Raw genomic sequence first — 16,656 nt, forward strand, 5'->3', positions numbered from 1 at the left:
TGTTTGTCAAGGCACTAGCCTTGCAATGTAATTAATAATAATAATAATAATAATAATAATAATAATAATAATAATAATAATAATAATAATAATAATAATAGCCTAATAGTCCACTCCAAATTTTATTAAACCGAAACGGAAATTCGTTTTTTCCCAATTGATTGTGAGCCCGGCAGCCACTGAGCAGCGCCAGATCGACGTTGCTCTATCCCTTATTGTTGAATGCCAAACAAGGTAGCAACAACTCCCATCTTTTAACGTCTTTTGGTATGACGCGGCCGGGATTCGAACCCACGACCTCCTAGTTGTGAGGCAGACGTTCTACTGACTGAGCCAACACTTGATATTAGAGCAAAACAAAGAAATAAGCAAAGAAACAAGAAACTAACAAGAAAATATAATATACAATCTACTCCAAATCCTCCATCACGAAATTATCACATTATCAAAACAATTTTTTCTTTCTTCTTCCGAAAGTCTGTCATATTGACACTGTTCAGCACCTGAGATAAGTGGTACAAGAGTATTGGTTAACATCAAAAGCTTCATGCACATCCTTATTCCTACAGGAAAATATGAGTGTGAAACAACTTGAATTGTGAGATATTTAAAGGCATCGTTTAACAATGTTAAATCCGAGATGCACAGCCCTACGTGTTTTCAGCATCTGTGATATTGTGTAATATGGAAGCCCTAAAAAAAATTGCGCTTCAAAATAATCAGATAATCAGACAGGCGATCGGCTTGTAAAAAGTCATGGGGTCCCTGACTGACCTAAAGGTTTATAATTATCATTGCAGCATGAGCTAAATCCAGGATTTTGTTTCAGAATCTAAGGCAAAGTTACCCAATCCCTTTAAGACTTACTGAGGACCCTGTAGTCATGCCTAGCTCTGTTTGATCTCCAGAAAGCTTGAAGCTTGATGATGGCATTCGCCTTTAGAGAGAGAGAGAGAGAGAGAGAGAGAGAGAGGACACCAGGTCAAGATTTGAATAAAATAGTTCAGATAATCATGAGAAGTTACAGAAGGATTCAAAAGTTGAATGAAATAGCAAATGTTTATATATGTTGCATAGCGATAAATTGAAATGATTCTGGAGAAAAAAGAATGTATTTAAGTCAAATACATGTAATCGTACTCAGCACACAAACTGTAACAACCCCTGTTAGTATTAAAATACTTCTACAATGAAACAACACATCAAAAGTAACCAAGACATATAACAAGGCTGTCTTTTCAATCAAAGGAATTCATAATTTCCTTAATGTAAATGACAAAATCACATTATCCATTCAAGTTTCTTAATAATCCCACTCATGTTCTTTTAGCATCTGAAACTAACTTTGAGTCTTACGAAATAGTACGAAGAGATATATTCACATGGTAACTATTCTTCATAGGTTTCATCAACAGAAATCAAACAGAACAAAATTAAAGAGTAAATCCATGATTTGGATACTCACATTATCACTGAAGTACTGGAGTCTTTTCTGGTAAGCCTTGCGGGCTGCGGTCATTCTGGCATAGGATTGGAGCTATAGAAAACAAGATGGGGGAAATAAAGCGATCAATGAACACTGTATACTGGAAATTGTTTAAAACAGATGTCAGATGCAGCACAAACACATCTTTGAGACTTAATATTTTCAGCACCACAAAGCAGTTTGGCTAATTCTAGTGCATTAGTAGTGTGCTGTGAGTACCTCAAACATCCCTTGGGAAGGACACGTGCCATATCAATTTAGCTGTTATTATTATTTTTAATTGTGTGTTTGTTTTCATCAGTTATCTTCCTGCCCAACATTCAAATAGTTTCTGCATTAGAAACATTATATGTTCCATTAGGACCAGGCGCATCATCAATTTACAAGTATTAATTCACAACACCAGGGGAGTGTTTCACAAAGATCATAAGTTGAAATTAACATTTATGGAAAGCCGCAAGCATCTATGAAAATATTTTGTAAAATTTATTTTAGAAGGCATAAAATGTTAATTCAAATCATTCATATTTTCTATTATCAAGGAGATTTTTATGTTCTCGGTGTGGAATTTATTTAAAAAAAAAAAAAAAAAATAAATAAATAAAATAAAAAAAAAATCAATTTTTTAAAAAGAATTTTTCGCTTTTGAACATTTCATTTTAAGGCTACTAATGGCTCTCCATAATATTTAAGTCCAACTTAGAGTTAAGTTGACTTGGGATCTTTGTGAAACACCTCCCAGAACACAAAGCAATGAAGACCAGCCAGACTTACTGTGACTACAGACGGTTCCTGTTCCTTGAGATAACCCAGTCTATTCCTGTAAGCTCTCTTCTGCCTCCATCCCTTCACAAAGCTCTGTATCAACACAATGACTGGGATCTGGTTGTGAAGGTAGTTGCGACGTTCCAGGTATTTCCTCCGGGCGATCATGCCCCGGGCGTGGGCCTGGAGGGTGATGATGTTACCCTCATTGGCTTCAAAGAGTAGGGCGCGGTTATTGGCTTCAGTGATTTTAGATACGACCTCCTGCAAGGTGATCATATGGGAAAGATGGTAAATACGAGGCTTCCTGGTACATTTTTTATAAGCTGCAAGATCAATAAGAAAAGCTTCTTCCAATCTTTTTACCTACATATTTGAATAAGCATGAATATACTCTTGCAGTGAAACACAAGAATTCATTATTCCCATTAACTTTATCCAAGGTTTTTGATTCATTTTCAGGATGCAAAGGATGAGGGGGAGGAGAGGGTTGGAGGAGGAGGGGAGGAGAGGGTTGGAGGAGAGGGTTGGAGGAGGAGGGGAGGAGGGGGAGGAGGGAGGGGAGGAGGAGGAGGAGGAGGGGAGGAGGAGGAGGGGAGGAGGAGGAGGGGGAGGAGGGAGGGGGGTTTACTTAATCAAAAGCATCCATTGCATCACTACTAGAGGAGGCAACTGTTCCAATGGCACCCCCCCCCCCCTTGATCCATTTCCCTTTCTTCCCCTACAACCTTTCATGAATATATATGCACCCTTAGCTCTTCAGAAAACTTGAAAATCTACAAGAGTGAATATTTCTGACCTGAATTTCTTCCTTAGAGAGTTGCGTGTTAGAAGGTGCATATTCTGGTGGTTGTACCCAGCTAGATTCCATGGTAGACAGGTTGAAATAGAAATCATCTCCTTCTGGGGTCCGGTGACACGTCCAGTCTCCTCCGTCACCAGCTGATGAATCAAACAAGATACCGGTATTTTAGAATTTGTTTGCAAGACAAAAGAGCTTCAATCATAACAGTAATGTAAGTTAAATACAGTCAAACCTGTCTATAGCGACCACTCAAGGGAAACACATAATTGGTCTTTGTAGACAGGTTCCTTTAGTACATGCTTCAATGAAAAACGTTTTTCAAGGGAAACAAAAAATGTGGTCTTTGTAGACAGGTGGTCACTAAAACAGGTTTGACTGTATCTATTTGTTGAAGTGACTCATAGTATTATCTAATAGCATATTGATCAAACACATACAAAAGAATAGAATTCTGCCATCCGTGCATTATTATATGTTGGAAGTACAGACTGTTATACAGTTTTCAGTTTAAAGATTTTGACAAGGTGAAAGAAATTAGCATCACAAATAAAGATAGCTAATCACTATGGTAAAATGACTTTTATGGTATTACTGAACAATTTCTTTCACAGACGAGCATATGTTCATTCAGTACCACAGCCTCTTCCCACTTTTTCTAATTTGACTATATCCTCTACATTAATTACTTATCTTAAAGGGAAAGTCCACCCCCAAAATAAGTTTGTTTTGATAGAGGCAGAATAATAAGAAAATCAGGTGAGTGAAAGTTTGAGCAAATTCTGAATGAAAATAAGAAAGTTATGAATTATTGAAGTTGTGATCAATCAAATACAAATTGGCAACTCTGTGACTTATTATACGAGCTCTCCTTCATTTGCTTTGTGCATAATATTCCATAAAATCATGTTTTCTTCGTTATTGATGACGGAATATATATTTGTTCCTTGCAGGGGGGAGTATAGAAACATATTTGCAATTATTATATTTAGGGTGCATGTATGGTTGAAATTTTTCTTGAGGGAAAATGAAAATTTTAGATTTTTTTAGTACTGAGCAAATGGAAGTTGAGCTCGCATGATACGTCATAGAGTTGCCGATTTGTGTCTGATTGATCACAACTTCAAAAATCCTAACTTCCTTATTTTTAATCGGAATTTGCTCAAACTTTCACTGACTTGTTTCTCTCATTTTTCTACTCCTATTAAAACTAACTTAATTTCAGGGTGGACTTTCCCTTTAATAAAACTCAACATTTCAATATTCAACAGTCTTGATAGTGCAATTCTATCATCCGACTCTGAAGGTACCTTGTGCTTTGCTTTGCTTGCATTGTTTCAGATCTTGAAGGTACTCATCTCCACAGTCTGGTTTGACGGATCTTAGACCAACATCAGAACTCTTGAGGGCCTCTACGAGAAGTGAACCATCTTCTTCCTCTATTACCATGTTGATGGTTGCTATGCCAACAGCCACTACAATAAAAATGAGCGAATAATGATGGTCATGGATCACATCCATTCAATTGAATCCCGATGGCTTGATGAATGAGACAATGGTCTCAGGATTGGAAGGTCCTGGTTCAAAACCCAAGGTAATGAGTGTGTGCCCTTGGCACTAATCCTTAAATATATCCTCCTCCCATGCATTTGGATAATTCTTAGAGATGTAGTTCCCTTGGTATCTTACATGAACCTATTAGCAAATACTTGCTCTCAAAGCAGTTAAGTAAACAATATCAACGTTATCAACACACTGACTTAGTACCGGTAGTAATGGTTAATTGAAGAAGAAAAAAAATCATTTGGGGTCAATTTTCTGAATTGCAGAATTTTGTACAGAGTAAAAAGAACACATTATATTATAATGTTCACATACACAAATTGAACAGTAATATTAACATATCAAGTCTTAGGCGAAAGAACAATATTAACATCAACTTCGATGAACAAAGAAAGTTACATTACTTCATAACTGCAATTCTTATATAGTACAGGTCCTGACAAGTTATAAGGCCCTTGGCGGCTTTCCCTGAAGGCATGTATACTTTATTTCTCTAGATTTCTTTTTTAAAGGTCTTTCCTTTTCTCTTCATTGCTACTCACATTTATTAGCAGCTATGGTCTGTTTGTTTGCTCTGTCCACTCCACCTTGGATCTCATCCAGCCAGAGCACTGCTTGGTCATCTCCTTGTGTCTGTCATAAACAAATAAACAAGATACAAATATTAAAAAATACAGTTAAACCTGCTTTAGTGACCACCTGTCTACAAAGAACACATTTCTTGTTTCCCTTGAAAATGGTTTCTCATTGAAACATGCACTAAAGGAACCTGTAAATAAAGACCACCTGCCTATAGACACCATTTTTCTTGTCTCCCTTAGGCTGTCTTTAAAGACAGACTTCACTGTAATACTAATCAAAACACTTACAGTATATTTAAACATAGAATTTGATATTTCAATTTCACAAAGGGAAAAGGTACAGTGCAGTGTCAAATTTACTCTTTTGTTCATATCTACTTAGATATGCAGTGAGATTTCCTTATGCATTAATATTTACAACAAAAATTTAATGATGTGAGTTCTTTAAGAGCTTTTCAGAAGCTAACACTGCTTGCGGCTTGTTATTTATTTTTGTATGTGAAGCAAGAGCATGCCTCTTTAATTCATTAAAAAATATCAGTGGCAGTATTATAGAAGAAGTTATTATAACCTGTACTGTCACTGTTTCAATAATAACATCAAGCAAATTATCAAGATAACATATGAAACCCAACCCAATGCAACATGGAAAGTAAATCAAAAATACTATGATTTTCCTTTGGAACAAATGTTTCCCACAGCATTGCCCTTTGAATGCACTGTTCACATCAGGAAGCCACAATGAATAGACAGAATAATAATGGGACTTGCACGTACAGCATACAAGGTCTTATCCACTAGAGTAATCTTTCTATTGTTATAAACAGAACATGACATACCACATACTGGTTGAACCCAAAACACAAACAATAAATTAGGGTTACCACATAATCAATATAATCAGGGAGATCTTAACTGAAATCTCAATACTTGATAACAACCAAACTACATTTAATGTTTGGTTAATAAGTATAAAGAATTCATTTACATTGATAAAATATGTAAGTGACAGTATCAAAAATAAGTAAGGCCCTTATGATCGTTGTTTAGCCATTTTCATATGTTTATGATTTGTTTGAATATTTGTATATTTTTTGTGGATAGATATATTAATGATATTTTGTTTTGTGAATAATGAACCACGTAGAACGAGGAAAAAGAAATAAAAAGAAGTCATGTTAGCAGCTTTACATGATTCTCATAGCGAGATACAATGTAAGATAATGATTGTGCAATACAAGAATTCCCCATCTTGATTTCAAACATATGGGTATGATCAATCTGGCAGAGGATTACAGTCAGGGAAATCCCACTTTGGGTAACTTAGGGTGAAGATTATAAAACAAGGGCATGTATGTACCCTTTACTTGGCACGTGTTGCTTTTCCAGAACCCCCCTCCCCCTCCTCCCTCTGAGGGCAAAACTGAATGTTTACTGTACTCCGCTTTACAGAGAAAGTTGGGTTTTGGTACAAATAATTTATGAGCTTTCTCTCATTTCATTATACAGAAATTGACTTTCTCTCTCTTGAGATATCCAACATGAGGGTGATTTTTGGCAGGGAATCATTCCGGGGAAATCCAACAATAATCCAGAGGAAAATCTTCATTAGATTTCAAAACAAAGAGTCTCTATGGTATTTCACCATCACACATTTGTCAACAACATTAATGAATCATATTTTTCATGTGATTGAGCAATTCTAGAAGTATCATAGTAGGCCAAGAAGCTTATCACATTTGGCAAGAAATGGTCAAAAAGCATCACATTCCTTTCTTTTATTTCATAGGGTTTCTAAAAATTGGGGAATTCCACTTCAAACTCTGTCTGAAGCAAAGGATGTCTTTTGAAGGTTAACCCTTTTCCTAGAAACAAAAATATGGGACATAACTAAATCTCAAATGACACAACACTGTATTCCTTGCAATTTGTAGAAATATCTTGCAGGAAAAATGGCAATTATTTTTTTACTCCACTACAGCTTTATCCCAATTTAATTTTTTTTTTAGTTAACCTTACTTATACAAATTTCCACAAAATATAATACCACATATCTGTGGTAAAGGATCACCTATTAATGCCTCATTTCTTGAAGGCTAAAAATCAAGCCTGCCATTTGATGTCATTTACCTTTCCTTTTCTCTCTTTCTCAGCATGTAGGACTCTCTGATAGAGAACAGTGTTGGGTTCCTCAACCTCTCTGAGCTTAGCTGCAGGCATCTGAAGAGCCTTCAAGGTATGTGCTGGATCCTCACTATCGATGGCTTCATTGATCGCTGCTACGGCCATTATACCTGAGGAAAGGAGGGCGGAACAATGTGAAAATGTTGGAACAGTGAAACCCGTCTATACAGACCACCAAAGGGAGACAAGAAAAGTGGACTTTATAGGCAGGTGGTCTTTATGTACAGGTTCCTTTAATACATGTTTCAATGAGAAACCATTTTCAAGGTAAACAAGACATTGTGGTCTATGTAGACAGGTGGTCTTTCTATACAGGTGGTCACTAAAGCAGATTTGACTGTATCATCTCTGTGCAAGAAGAGTGTATGGAAATCTAAATATACTTCAACAATAAAATATAAAAAATATGAAAAGTTTACGGTGATACAGGTTGGTTTGAGAACTCCTCAAAACAGAACGACAGGCCCTGGAATAAGGCAAGAACCAGAAAACTGACATCTATCGGTTTATTTATCGATGCTTACATTATATCTCATAAATTTGTCTTTCTCTTTTCTACCTTAAATTTCATTTCAATATCCAGCAAATTTTATTTCATAAAACTGAAATTATATGCATATTCCTATACAGGACGAGCTGTAATTTCAGTAGTGCCACCTGGTATGAAGTGGCACAATGAATGTTTTGTAATTTCCCATAATGTTGATGTTGTTATGGAAACAATATACTTACGTTGATGTTCATCCTGTATTTCTTGGTTGACTGCGTCTACTACCTCCTGAATCTCTTCTTGCGTCAAGAAATCTTCTCCTTCCTGTGTGTGCATGCCAATCAAAACAGAAGCAATGTTTGATTCAGGAACTAAAATGTTATCAATCTGCTTGCTTGCTTGCAGTAAGCCCTCCCAAATGAACTTTCAAACTATATGGTTATGCTGACACTGGATTAAAAAAATATTACACTACCCCTAATGGCAAAGAATCAGTCAGTTTGGGGTCAGTTTGGGGTCATTTTGAGGTGAGTTTGGGTTGAGTTTGGAGTTAGTTTGGTCAGTTTAAGGTCAATTTAGGGTCAATTGGCCGTGTGACTGAAGTATAAGATTGCTCCCAATGAAAAGGAATAATTGCAATAACCCATATTTTTCAAGAGCTGCAAACTTATTAATCTACAAGAGGATTACTGCACAAAAATGGAGAAGATAATGAACTCATGAATCTCATTTAACCTCCACATACATACAAGAATAATGTTACTTTACTATAATACTCTGTAACTTTTGAACACCAAGTCATGTCTTTACAGGGCAGATCTAAGGTAATAACATTAAAACTTTCTTCTACATCTAAAATGTGAACAGGATGACAATGTTTTTCCATTTACTGTGACATTTGCTACTTCTCTGTTGACAAGGATTGGAACATTCTCATGGACATGTTTAATTTAATATACAGTTGAAAAGAGAAAGTTTCTCTGAACAAACCTTCGCTTTAGCTCTCTTGATAGCAAGTAGCTGATCCTGGTACCTCTGATGGTAAGAGCTATCCTGCTCTACGTCAGCCAAGCAAGCATCCTGCTGGAGTAGGAGCTCAGCTGTCTTACTGAACTGACCGGAATCGACACTCTGGTTTATCATGGCGACGGCTGACAGAACTGGAGGGGAAGGAGGATGAGAAACAAGGAAAATTCATTTGACAACAGTTTAAAATATATTCAGAATTATGCATGTTGTTCTCTATCTACCAAGAAAGCACTTTGGTGTAGCCAGAGGTCTGCGGTCTTGTCAGACTGATCAGGAGGGGGGGGGGGGGGGGGGGGGGGGGGGGAGTGTTTCACAAAGACCTTAAGTTGAACTTATATCCAAGTTGGACTTAACAGTTATGGAAAGCCATTAGCATCTATGAAAATATTTTTTTAAAGTTATTTTAAAAGGCATAAAATGTTGATTCAAATCATTCATATTTTCTATAATCAAGGAGATTTTATATTCTTGATGTGGTATTTATAAAAAGTATAAAATACTTGATTTTCGCTTTTGAATATATTTTATTTTGAGACTACAATTGGCTCTCCATAACTTTTAAGTCCAACTTAGAGTTAAGTTTGACTTGGGATCTTTGTGAAACACCCCACAGAAGCCTCACTCTGGATGATCATAGCTATGGTTGACAAAACTGTAAGGGAAGCACGTTGAGAAATACTTGTTTATGTTTATTTCATGACAATATGAAATATATTCAGAATATTCTGTGTTGTTCTACATTAGCTAAGCATGTAAACATGGTTCTGCTGTATCATTGTCTAGGCTTTGGTTTACCATAGCTACACCTGAAAGTACTGTAAGGAGAGTAGGATGGGGGGGGGGGGCGGAGAAACGAAACCAACATATAATCATACCTGTTCTAAATGGCTACGTTCAAAATCTATTTGCATCTAGAGTGTCAGCTATTTGTCACAATTCAAATAGTAGAATCATTAAATTTTCTGAATAAAACATGAATTAACAAATTTTACTATCCGGTGCTATAATCTAGTACATGAACTATCATAGAATGACAAATAAAAAGACCCTCATAACACTCATATCGTCTGTTGAGATCCAGAAGGTGGTTATCTCTGTGTTAAAGTATATGAGTTAATGCCCTTCTAGCTCTCATGAGATGACATACAGTATTAATGTCATTCCTGACTCACAAGTCACATGAGAGGGGGCTATCATTTAACCTCCATGATGAATTATTTCCTCTCCTCATTTCCAACCTACACCTCCGGGGATACATTCCTTGTCAATACCAACGTAAAGAGGAGAAGGATAATCAACATCAGGAACATGGGTTGTCATGGTTACCAAAGGGTAGCAGAGTAAGGAGAGGGGAAAGGGCATGAATAATGTCATATGGTGTGGGGGTGTGCTATAAATATTACTAGAACAAAATGCAGATGTAGGCAAAAAATCTGAGTGCTTGTGCAGTATTTTGGGAAAATTTATTGTAAATGTGTAGGTTGCTACATTCGTTCTCTAGGAATTTTATAGGCCTTGAGCTTAAGAAAAAAAACCTGTCCCTGAATTAAACTGTTATAAATGGCTATGTATTCACATAATAAAACACACAAGCACATATCTACATGTATACTGTCCTGGACTAACAAATCGTCAGGTTTCTTAAAAATAAAATTTTCCCCAAAATATTGATATCATTGATAAAGGTTGAGGCTGAGGCTTTGAGTAATCACTTTGCTTCATACTTTGATATCTTGATATCATTGTTAAAATGAGTTTGGTACTGAATATTATTAGTTATAGTCTTTGGTGATATGATTTATAATAATAATAATAAAATAATACTCAGTTTTTATATAGCGCTTATTACGATCACTAAGCGTTTCCAAACTTGGAGATCATTACCCGGCTTTAGCTGTGCTGCCATTACGGCACTCTAGCATTTCAAAGACCTAATTCCTGCCAGGTACCCATTTTGGCATAGAGCCAATTGATAGTCACAGCATGTGTGCTTCTCTTTGCCTTTTTGTAGAGAGTCTCTAAAAAATAACCATACTCTTTGTATAGAAGACATGGGAACTTAGCTTAGACTGAATATTTCATGCTAGGCTACCCATAATGTTCACAGTGACAATACGATTTGCTTGGCACTTTAAAAAAAAAATAAATAAATAAGGGTGGCTCTTGGTGTTATATATCATATCAGAAAGTTGGGTTTGGAAAGAGGGTAGATTGGAACGGGGTAGTAGGAATCATAATTCAACGGCTTGTGTTGCTATGGAAACACACTTTGTCATATCCCATTGCAGAACTTCCCCTCTTCTTGGAGTGTTTCCAAAACATATTTCCATCTGCTCCTTCATAATTCATACACAGATATATTTTGTGTACACCCCCCACCCCTCTCATTTGAACATAAAGTATGAAACTTTTACAAAAGGAAACAAACATTATACAGAATACTCCCTGAACATTAAGAGATTAGATGAGGCAACAACAAATAATGTGGATTAGGAAAGTAAAAGAATAGGGAGGATTAGGAAAGTGCAAGGATTTGCCATCTCTATCTGGTTGACTCTACTCCTTGGTGACTCACACAAATATAATCCTAGAAACAGGAAGGGTTGGAGAGTAAATTGTTAACAAAGTCTAATTGAATGGTGAGCAAGCAATTGAATTTCCTTTCACTATAATCAAGTTCATGTATTGATTGTGTGTTCACATAAAATAACTGAGGACCGAGTTGGAGCTAAAATAAATCTGCTTCCTTTAGATGGAGAGGATTGAAGGTTACAATTTGAGATTATTTTAACCTACAGAGATATATCATTCAATTGTTAACTGAACAGTTGAAAATGGATTATGTATCCTATAACATGGATCTTAACCCATCGCCTATGGGAAGTGAGTGGTTCCTGTATCAAGCCTATAGAACTAAGAGAAATCAGCAGTCAACAGGTTAAATTAATTAATCCAGATTTATCTTGGGCTCTGTCTGTGATGGATTAAGAATGTCAACTTGTCCCATCACTAGATCTAAGATGGTTTTGTTGGTTCATATGTTGACCCTCTGCTTAATTGCTTATTCTGCCTCTTTAACATCATTTTAAAGTACAGAAGTATTAATTTGAGATGGGAGTTGCCCCCCTTTAAAGACAGTTTACCGACACTGATTCCTTGGCAGGGGTGCGCTCATCCCCTCCCTTTCCTCCTCTGCTTAATCCACTCAACACCCAATACCTGCTACCATTCTTCCTCTCTCTTTATTACCCATTTCCTTCATTAGTCTGCAAACACAGACCCAATGCAAACAATCACAACATCATGCATAGGTAAATAATGGTCTAAACACACTGGTTACACCTGCAAACGAGACTAGGAGGGTTTGCCGTTTGTGTATTTAAAAAGAGGTAATTGCATGGTAGCTAAGGTATTGGTCAATATTGAAGAGATTGGGAGGGATTTCCTGAATGAAACTTGGAAGGAAAAGGTTCGGTTGTGGAAACTATTTGTTCAACGAGGGATAAAGCTCAGAGTCACAGTGGGCTAGACTCTAGAATCAAAATAAAACAAGGTGTAAGCCAGGCACGTTGAGGCATGCCTAACCACAGTAGCACTGGAAAATGTCGAACAGAACACTTCTACATGCAAATATCAACAGAGATAATAACCAATAAATTGTCTGTTTGGAGCCAGAAGGGCATTAACTGATAACTTTAATATAGAGTTAACATCTTTTTGGCTCCAAACAAATAATACTGGTGCTTAAATGTACCGTAGATGAATGCATGAAAAGAGGATGGCAAAGAAAAAGTGTTATACTGACTGAAAGAGTTATACAAGAGAGAAACAGAGAGAGAGAGGGAAAGAAAGAAAGAGAGAGAGAGACAGAGAGAGACGGAGACATAGAGAGAGAGAGAGAGAGAGAGAGAGAGAGAGAGAGGATGAAAAGAAAGCAAGGAGGAGACAAAAATGGAAGGGAAGAATATATATATCAAAGAGTGAAGGAAGGTAGGAACCTTTTGAACACTTTGAAACCAATTAAAGGAAAGACTACAACATTTTGCATTTTATTACTGGTCAATAGCAAAAATACACATACCTTTGACAGCATCTTGCAATTGCTCATGGTTCAAGTCCTAAATAGCAATAAGAAGAAAAAAAATAAAAAGTTTATCACTAAATGTCACAATATTCAGTGTATCTGTAATACTCCTTAGTCTTTTCTAACAAGATTAAACTTCCAGACTTTGAAAGTTCAATATATCAAAAACTTTGTACTTTTTAAGGATATGGACACAAAAGATGACCTACGTGTACATATGTCTTAAAATATCCTGGAAGTGAAACGACCAATGCAACATGGTCTCAACAGAGAAGTTTCTCAATGTCTTTTCTACTCGTATAAACTTTATTTCTTCCAGTACTTCCTTCCTTCCTCAATATCAAAGAATGGTGGTCTGACATTTGCTCCAGTGACATTTGCCTCGGGCTTTATTTCTATCCCTGGCGCAGCACTAACATCCTTCGGCAAGGCATTAGTCTACATCTGCTACACTCTACCCAGGTGAGGTACATGTGTACCTGGGGGTTGTTTCACAAAGACTAAGATCAACTTTAAGTTTGAATTAACTATGGCAGGCTGTTCACGCCACTAGTTGCTCTCACCATTATGTTCTTTAGAAAATATTTTTTCCTTCAATAATAAAGTCTTAAAAAATGTACTTCTGTAGATTTGTGACCATGATTTGTACGTCCCTCAAGAGACAAATGCCAGTAAATGGTGAGAGAAAACGGCGGCATGAACAGCCTGCCATAGTTAAGTCCAACATAAAGTAGATCTTAGTCTTTGTGAAACAATTCCCAGGTAGGATATTACTAGAAATGGCATTATACTCTTGAGATGTTTACTGAAGCTTAAGCTGGGGTAATCATTCCCACGGCTCTTCGGAAGCACACAGAGATGTTATATCATAATTTAATATGTGCTATTCAAGAGCGGAATATTATCATTCATCAAAAATACTATAGGGCTTGGGTTGTGATTTGGTTTTAGGTCATGTTTAGGGTTACATGTAGGTATATTGTTGTACCAAAGATTTTTGTTAAGAGTTAGAAATAAAATGTTTGTGTTTCTAAAGTAACATACCCCTTCATTGCTGATCTTGAGTCTTGCTAGTTCTGTTTTGTAGAGCGCATGGCTGTATGGATGTACATGTGGAAGCTGTGCCTGGGGTCTGGATAGAGCTGCTACAAGCTGCTCTGGTGTGCCGTCGTCTATTAATGAGTTGATGTTCTGCACCGCCTTACCCACTGTGAAAGGTACACACACATAAAGCTTGTTTAGCACCATCATATTTCATCAAAATATTAGGTGTGTTTAGTAAAGTGCATGACAATAAAGATGTCAATATAAAAGTAAAGCTTCTGGTCTAGATAGAGCTTAACAATTGGCCAAAACCATCTCTGTATATATCCAAGCAGCTTATACACAGAGACATACAGAGATGTGACTTTAAATTGTTGTAAGACATTGCAGCAAACTTTTGCCCTTTTTACGCATTTGATTAAAACACAAAGTGACATAAAATGTTTATTTACAGATTGTAAGAGTATCATCAATTTGATCCAGATTAAATTTTGCTAAAAAACTTATATTTCAGTTATATTATCATATGATTGATCTGATATTCCATTTTTCATGGACCACATAAGCTTACCATCTTTGTCTTCCTTGGCTAGTATGTTAGCTGCATTGATGCCGGCTTGTACCTCCTCCTTCTCCAATCTAGGGTACTCATTTCCAGTAGCCTAAAGATAAAAATAAATTCATCAGATAACCCTTTAATCATATAGAACTAACTTTACAAGGCAAACAATCCAGAAGAACATACAATGCTCATCTTTAACTCTTGTCATGTCTTTGGCAGCAAATCCAGCCAAAGATTTTGGGTGCTGAATAAAGTCTTGAGACTAAATTTCACATTTTTTTTCTTCATGAAACAAATTAGAGCCTGGTGCACTCATTGTTAAAATGTTTACCCATGTGATTTACATGTTCTTTCAAACCGATTTAAACAGTGAAACAAGAATACGTCAAACTAATAACACTTTAAATCCAAGAGATGATAATTGTTCAAACATGTTGACATGTGTTAATGATGTCAACAAAATGCTGGTTCAAATATGCAGCAATCGCTATACATCGGAGGTGTTAATTGATCTTAAACCAGCTCACGATCAATTGGGCAAAAAGAATTTCCGTTTCGGTTTAATAAAATTTGGAGTGGACTATTAGGCTATTATTATTATTATATTATTATATATAAGACTTTGCTGAAGACATTCTTGTAATAAAGATAAGATTGTCAAGTAAAGATTGCTTCTAAATGAATCACATCTTGTTTAACTGGTAAACATTAGCTTCTGACATCTCAAAACTAGAAATGTTAAAACCAAAAATATGAAAACACTTGATAATGAAAACAAATTACATTTGAGTACAAATTTGAGTATCAATTCCAGTATCAAAATACAACAGAGTCTGCAATACTAGTATACTACATGACTTGTATCATTATGATCAGATAATGTAGTAGATACCCTCAATGCATGCATGCCACTGAACTCACCTGTTGTAGCAGTAACAAGAACAACACTGGCAGCAACAATGGTATCAACACCACCACTACACTTCCCAACGCGACCAACACAGTCACTTCCACAACCATTTTCACCACCATCTTCCTACAAGCCTAGATCTACTCCTATCTGTATCTAGGAACGTTATCCCTGCTATCACAATGCACATGAAGCTAATCTAGTCTATACATGTATATATCACGGGTTACACTCGCTTCCTGACGATTGGCAATCGGGCCATTATCATTATTTTGACAATCACACCGCTCAATGATAGTTCAAACTTCCTGAAAGTGTTTTTCATTCAAGCTCTACCATATGGGCAGGCCAGGTAACCAGGTAAATCTATGTCTTGACGACCAAGCTGATAAAAAAGGTTGGGCAAAACTCCCTCAATATTTGCCTGACATTGCTTGAATGCGCACCTATGCTGGTTTGTCATTATCTGTACTTGATTTAAATGGACGATGGGAACAAAATACTTGGAAAAGTGCCTAAAATGGGCTTCTGAGCATCATAAACAACTTAGTTGAACCAAAAACACATCAACCAAATGCTTACTAAAATAGTCCTTTTCACGATACATGTTAAGCCTTGTTGGACATTATAAGAAATATGAACCTTGTCTTTTTTTTAAATACGTTGATTTGTTTGATGCTATTTCTTTTGAAATGTGAACAAAATAGAATACATAAACAAGCACTTCATTGAAATTTATGAATTTAAATAGTTCTCTGACTGTCTGGATATTTATTTGTAATCATCATAAAGTAAGAATATTTCTCTCTGAAAAAAAAATATTTAGTTCAATTAGCCTTGAGGCACAAACATATTTTCAAAAAAACAAACAAACAAAAACAACCACTACAAATAACCTCTTATAAGCAGAATAGTGAATGTTCTCATTTCTTTCCCTTACCTCTGCCTTGTCTTGTCTAGCCTGTTGAAGAATTCTAAGGTACCAGTCTGCATTCTCCCTAGTGACATCCTTGAGCCCTAGGCTTGCGTTCATCAGCGCTTCCACCAGCTCAGAGGCATTCTGGGTCCCTAATAGGTCGTTCACCTTGTCTATTTGTGTGTTCACTGAAATTTTGAAAATAGTGAAAACACTGACAGTAGAGTGTACAGTCTTTGA

The 16,656-nt window shown here is 36.3% G+C and overlaps 1 protein-coding gene across 1 annotated transcript in view; it reads right to left on the reverse strand.

The window, feature by feature from the left end:
* Nucleotides 1-16,656, reverse strand: part of LOC593982 (ras GTPase-activating-like protein IQGAP1) — a 93,278-nt gene that overhangs the window by 27,239 nt on the left and 49,383 nt on the right. Inside the window, exons 11-23 of the mRNA XM_030976921.1 lie at nt 16,441-16,604; nt 14,600-14,690; nt 14,029-14,192; nt 12,982-13,018; nt 8,862-9,031; nt 8,114-8,195; nt 7,328-7,491; nt 5,159-5,249; nt 4,364-4,528; nt 3,051-3,193; nt 2,261-2,515; nt 1,466-1,537; nt 868-937 (exon numbers count right to left, since the gene is read on the reverse strand). Coding sequence (XP_030832781.1) covers nt 868-937; nt 1,466-1,537; nt 2,261-2,515; nt 3,051-3,193; nt 4,364-4,528; nt 5,159-5,249; nt 7,328-7,491; nt 8,114-8,195; nt 8,862-9,031; nt 12,982-13,018; nt 14,029-14,192; nt 14,600-14,690; nt 16,441-16,604 — 1,668 coding nt within the window. The remainder of the gene's footprint in view (nt 1-867; nt 938-1,465; nt 1,538-2,260; nt 2,516-3,050; nt 3,194-4,363; nt 4,529-5,158; nt 5,250-7,327; nt 7,492-8,113; nt 8,196-8,861; nt 9,032-12,981; nt 13,019-14,028; nt 14,193-14,599; nt 14,691-16,440; nt 16,605-16,656) is intronic.

This window comes from Strongylocentrotus purpuratus, unplaced genomic scaffold (genome assembly GCF_000002235.5).
Source record: "Strongylocentrotus purpuratus isolate Spur 01 unplaced genomic scaffold, Spur_5.0 spur5_scaffold_9, whole genome shotgun sequence".
Taxonomy (NCBI): domain Eukaryota; kingdom Metazoa; phylum Echinodermata; class Echinoidea; order Camarodonta; family Strongylocentrotidae; genus Strongylocentrotus; species Strongylocentrotus purpuratus.